This window comes from Poecilia reticulata, linkage group LG18 (genome assembly GCF_000633615.1).
Source record: "Poecilia reticulata strain Guanapo linkage group LG18, Guppy_female_1.0+MT, whole genome shotgun sequence".
NCBI classification, from domain to species: Eukaryota; Metazoa; Chordata; class Actinopteri; order Cyprinodontiformes; family Poeciliidae; genus Poecilia; species Poecilia reticulata.
Window position 1 is genome coordinate 19,462,660 of NC_024348.1, and position 5,801 is coordinate 19,468,460.

Below are 5,801 nucleotides of genomic sequence, written 5' to 3' on the forward strand. Positions count from 1 at the left end.
CAGCTCCTCCTCCTCTCCACTCCACCTCCCAGTAACAACATTCAGTCAGACTCTCTGTGCTCAGAACCTGATAACATAAACCATCAAATCTGTCTGGATGGTCAGGATAAGACTGTTCATGGTTCACAAATGTTACTTTTCTCTTCCCCTCAGATAATAATAGAAATCTGTTTAAGGTGTTTGGATCCAGAGTGATTATTTGTGATAGTTTTAAGAATCYGTCTTTGCTCTTTGGTTCTCGTCCTGATTTTGATTGTAAATCACCAACTTCAATGAATCTTGATGATTTTTTTCTGTACGTGTCTCCCGGGACGTCTTGTGTTTTGTTTCTGACCTCTGACACAGCTGCTGTGACGTCGTCAAAGTTTTTCTGAGGTTGAATCTCAGATAATAACTGCTTCTTGTGTTCTGTTTTTGGATCCAGAGTGATTTCTTGAAAATATTTTAAGAACTCATCTCTGGTCTTTGGTTCTGGTTCATCCACTTCATTGACTGTCAGTGAGATGTTTGTCAATCCGTCTCTCAGTACGTCCTGTAGTTTGTCTCTGAGCTCTGACACAGCTGCTGYCACGTCCTCAAAGTGTYTCAGAGGACGGATGTTGATGCTGGATGAGKGTKTMGACTCMCTGAGTGCTGGCAGTGAGGGGTAGTTGAGGAGAAACTGGCTGTGATCCTCTGTGTGTGAGAGCTGCTCCAGCTCAGCGTCTTTCCTCTTCAGCTCACTGATCTCCTGCTCCAGCTTCTCCTGAACATCTTTGACTCGACTCACTTCAGTTTCCTGCTGGGATCTGATCTGCTGCTTCACCTCAGAGCTTCTTTCCTGGAGGAGACGGATCAGCTCAGTGAAGATCTCCTCACTGTCCTCCACTGCTTTATCAGCAGAGACATTGATGGCCTCCACCTCCTGTTGAAGCAGCTTCACATCTTTCTCTTGGTCCTGGATTCTCTGATGGATTTGTTGTCGACTCTCCTGGAGCTTCTTCTGCTTCTCAGTCCTTTCTGCTGCAGCTGTTACTGTTTCATGGCCTTTATGTTCTTCCATAGTGCAGAGATAACAGATACACTGCTGATCAGTACGACAGAAGATCTTCATCACCTCATCATGACGAGAGCAGATGTTCTCCTGCAGCTTCTTGGAGGGATCCACCAGTTTGTGTTTTTTAAAAGCAGATAATTGATAATGAGGCTGAAGGTGATTTTCACAATAAGTAATCAAACAAACCAGACAGGACTTGACAGCTTTCATCTTCCTCCCAGTGCAGACATCACAGGCCACATCTTCAGGTCCAGCATAGCAGTGATCAGCTGGAGCAGCTTGGAGTTCAGTCTTCTTCAGGTCCTCCACCAACTCTGCTAACATGAAGTTTTTCTCTAGGTTAGGTCTCGGTTTGAACTCTTTCCTGCACTGAGGGCAGCTGTGGATTTTCCTCTGGTCTTCTCCATCCCAGTGTGTTTTAATACAGTTCATACAGTAGCTGTGTCCACAAGGAATAGTTACTGGATCCTTCAGTAGATCCCGGCAGATGGAACAAGAATATTTACCTGAATCCATCTTATTTCCTCTCTCAGCCGTCTCACTTCTCAACAACACTGAATGTCTCTAGTTCCTCTTTCTCCCATAGATGTGTCCCAAAAGAAGACAAACACCAGGTTGTTACTGATCTTCAGCAGTTTGTCTGATCAGCTCAGTGATTCTACCGATCCTGAAGATTTCAGAAGAGTGAAACAGGATGAACCAGAAATGCAGTGGCAGAACTCAACTTTGTGTTCAATAGAAGGGAGGAGCTTCACAGCTGTTGTTGTTGGGCAGAGCAAAGTAAATATTTCAGATTTCTGCTGCATTTCTCGCTTCACTTCCTGGTTTTAAACTTTTTAATTTGCTGACTTTGGCCTCCAGTTGTATGGAGAACCAAAACTGACATGATAAGAAATAAAAGCGTAAATATATATTTAGTTTTCCCTTGTCCTTACACATACGTTTCTGTCAAGAATGAATATATGAATTTTCTTTTTCATTTTCCCTAAACATGCGTTTTTGTCAAGAAAAGTTGATATTTTGTTTTGTCTTTTCCTTATACAAGCCCTCCTTTTGTCATTGTCTCCTCTCCATTTTCCATTTCTCCTTTTTCTACTTCTCCTTTTTCTATTTGTTTTTTTTCTACTTTTTTTTCTACTTCTCCGTTTTCTACTTCTCCTGTTTTTACTTTTCCGTCTGCATCGTTATGTTATTGGGCAATAGAGCTTTGGAACCAAGTCACTGCGTCAGACGTTGTGGGGCGTTTAGGTGCAGTCGCTGGGTGCCATATTTACAGGCCACAGACCAAAACAAACTTTATCCCAGTGGTTTAATTGTGTTACCAACTGTAGTGAAGTTAGTTCCGAGTTGGATATTGGATATTCCAATATCCGCCGAGCAAGCAACATTTAGTTCAAGTTTGATCCGATTTATGAAGGCTAATTTTGGCCAGCCGTTCTCTAGAAAGGACTAGGAAAAACTAAATATATAATTCTGCTTTTATTTCTTATTATGTCAGTTTTGGTTCTCTATACAGTAGATCATAATCAGTGTTACATTAATTTATATATTATTTTGTATGAGCAAATTTACCAACTCTACAATAATAAAATATTTGCTATGCAGCAAATATTAGTAAATTATTTACTTAAGAACGTTTTTACATTTAGAGACTCTGAATTCAATAAAAAAATTATCTTGTGTAAAGAAGTTAAATTGGCCATTTTATTATTAATAAAAACAGAATAATAATGCTGTTTTTATTAATATTATTGTAACAGATGTATTCAACAGCTGTGCAAACAATGTCAGGTTTTATGAAACTGATGGCTCCAAACATTATGACACCCTGACTGTGTCCTTCACCCCTATTGTCTTCCTCAGAGGTTCAGGCTGTCCTGGTTTATGTGCCTGAACCAGACTACACTTTAACAGCTGAGTTCATAACTGATAGATACAATAAGATACAGCACTACTCCAGGAAAAACCAGGCTGTTCTAACGGGGGATTTTAACAGATGTGACGTTTCCATTCTTCTCCCAAACCTTGAACAATATAAGTGACATGTCCAACACAGAGATAAAATCCTGGATAGATGTGTTGATGTTTACCTGTCCAGGTGCTGTCCACCTCTCATCTGATTTTTTTCCAAGAAAATACATAGATTTTATGAAGAGGGAAAACACTAACTTAAAAGTTGAAATAACAGGAAATATTACAAGATTGAAGAGTTTTTCAAGCAACAGTGGGAAGCAAGCAGGAGTACCACTTTGGTGAATATTGTCTTTCAGGTCGTTGAAGGGGAAGAGCCTACATGGGCCCTATATGGTGGTGGGCCCACATGGGTTTGTCCATGTAGGGCCCATGTAGGCTGAGGCCCTACATGGGCCCTACATGGGCAAACCCATGTGGGGCCATCATGGAAGCCGCGGACAAACCCTTATGGGTCCCATATATCAGCCCTCCTTTCATAACACATGGGGCCCACCTAGGCAGGCTGGCAGGGATGAACTACTGCATTAGGCAGTTGGATGTGCCCGTTTTCTCTATTTAAATCTAGAGATTACTGAAGGGCAATATAGTATACAGACTTCATAATCTGCACTCTTTTGGTTGAATGCAGTATTTATTTCTACTTTGGCTTTATGTTGTCTAGTTTTTATTCAAGTATGTTTTTTGTTAATGAAGATTGAGAATACGTTTTAGTTTTGTTTTTGGTTGTTTTATTTAGTTTATCAGTTCCAGTGTTGTATGTTCTTTTGAAAATAAAGTGTATATATCAGGAAATTGCATGTATTATTAGTCATTTCCATTAAATCAGCGTCAAAAGGTCTTGAAACAATATTATCGTTTATCGCAATATTATTTTAGACAATTAATCATCCAGCAAAATTTGTTATCGTGACAGGCACTAAACTCTGTGTTTTACAGCTTTGACTGGTTATACTGTTTGATTTGTCCCAGAAATTTTAGTTGTTTCCGTCTGCAATTGTTCAAGTCGTTCAGATATTCAGTTCAGAAACCATTCAGGAAACAATGATACAACAACAAAGATTGATATGTTTGTCAATAATACAATATCTAGAAATAACAACAAAACCCTGTTTTATAAAAAACTGCTTACTTCATGTGTTGAATGAGCTCCAGAGCCAATAACCTTTAACCTGGTTTCTCTTTCTTACACTGCCATCTAGTGTTCATTTGAAGGTACTAAGAAAACTTTACAAAAGAGTCTGCTCATTTATATTATAGTAATAAAAAGATCAGTAAAGTTCAGCTTTGATTTTAATAAATCCAGACATTTAACAGTAAAGTTTTTTTTCTTTTTTTTTTCTTTTTAGCATAAATTATTAATTGTTTTCTTAATGTGATCCGTATTACACTATATAAAATTCTATGCTAGATTTTTTTAGATGCTGGATTAAATATTAGATTAAAGATAATTGTTAAATTATTAGGTGGTAAAATTTTGGTTTAGCTGAAATTTATATTGTAAAGCAGGAAGTAAACTGTGGTTTTGTTTTGCATGGCGCATTGCTGCCATCTGTTGGACTTTTAGGGAACTGCTTGACTTTTATGTTACTTAATCAGTACCGCTGCTCGCGTTTGAGCAGATGAACACGTGTTTGTTATGAACGCCGCAGTCTAGGTCGAATTCCTGCCTGTAAGTAGCAGCTTATACTTCAAAACAAGCATTTAAACATACGAGGAATTCATATGTTAAAATTACTTTCCCTAAAAAGGAATATATACTAGTCAGTCCCAGTGACCGTTTCACTAACGGTTTTGCCCATGTGCTTTCTGGGTAAAAATCAACCGAGGAGAAACGCGCATCCCCCCCATTCGTCAACAATTTCCGGCAGCGCAGGTGATAAACCTGTAACACTTGTTCTGTCACAAACTGACTCCGGCCTCCACCAGAGAAGGGAAAAGTTATGTGGCCTCACAGGAAAAAGTTTGGTAACCCCTGGTGTAAAGTATAAACAGCTTCATTATTTGCCTCCAAAATAAAGAAGCCAGTTGTGGGGAATGAAGATTGTTTGTTGTTTCGTGGCTGGTATGGAGATTTTCTCACCACAAGATGTCGCTCTTTGCTGCTGTTCTCCAACAGAGACTTTTGGGGATTTGTTTTTACCTGCCTTCTTATCCTCCTAACTCTGGTTGAGAACTAAATATAAATATGAGTCTTCCTTCTTGTCACTGTCTGTGTCCTAGATTTACCCCAGAGGATAAAACAGCTGAAGTTTACAGAATAAAATCTTGTAATACCATCAAAGATAGACATAAAAATCAAAGAACAGAAGAAAAATTGCTTCATCCATCCATTTTCTTGCACCCTTGTCCCTCAGTGGGGTCGGGAGGGTTGCTGGTGCCCATCTCCAGCTAACATTCCGGGCGAGAGGCGGGGTCACCCTGGACAGGTCGCCAGTCTGTCACAGGGCAACACAGAGACACACAGGACACACAACCATGCACACACACACTCACACCTAGGGACAATTTAGAGAGACCAATTATAGTTGGTTTTGGACCATGGGAGGAAACTGAAGTACCTGGAGAAAACCCACCATGTACAGGGAGAACATGGAAACTCCATGCAGAAAGACCGGGGCCGGGAATCGAACCCAGAACCTTCTTGCTGCAAGGCAACAGCTCTACCAACTGCACCACTGTGCAGCCCAAAAAATGCTTCAGTTACATTTATTTTTAAATTATTCTTTGAAGTAATAAATGTCACAAAGGTGTTTGTCAATGAATAAATGTTAACAATGTTAGTTACAATGCC

General features: G+C 39.6%; 1 protein-coding gene across 1 annotated transcript in view; it reads right to left on the bottom strand.

The window, feature by feature from the left end:
- The window catches only part of LOC103480909 (tripartite motif-containing protein 16-like), a 21,071-nt gene extending 19,603 nt beyond the window's left edge, over nucleotides 1-1,468 (bottom strand). The window contains exons 1-2 of the mRNA XM_017310558.1: nucleotides 409-1,468; nucleotides 68-177 (exon numbers count right to left, since the gene is read on the bottom strand). Coding sequence (XP_017166047.1) covers nucleotides 68-177; nucleotides 409-1,468 — 1,170 coding nt within the window. The remainder of the gene's footprint in view (nucleotides 1-67; nucleotides 178-408) is intronic.
- Nucleotides 1,469-5,801: the final 4,333 nt, after the last annotated feature.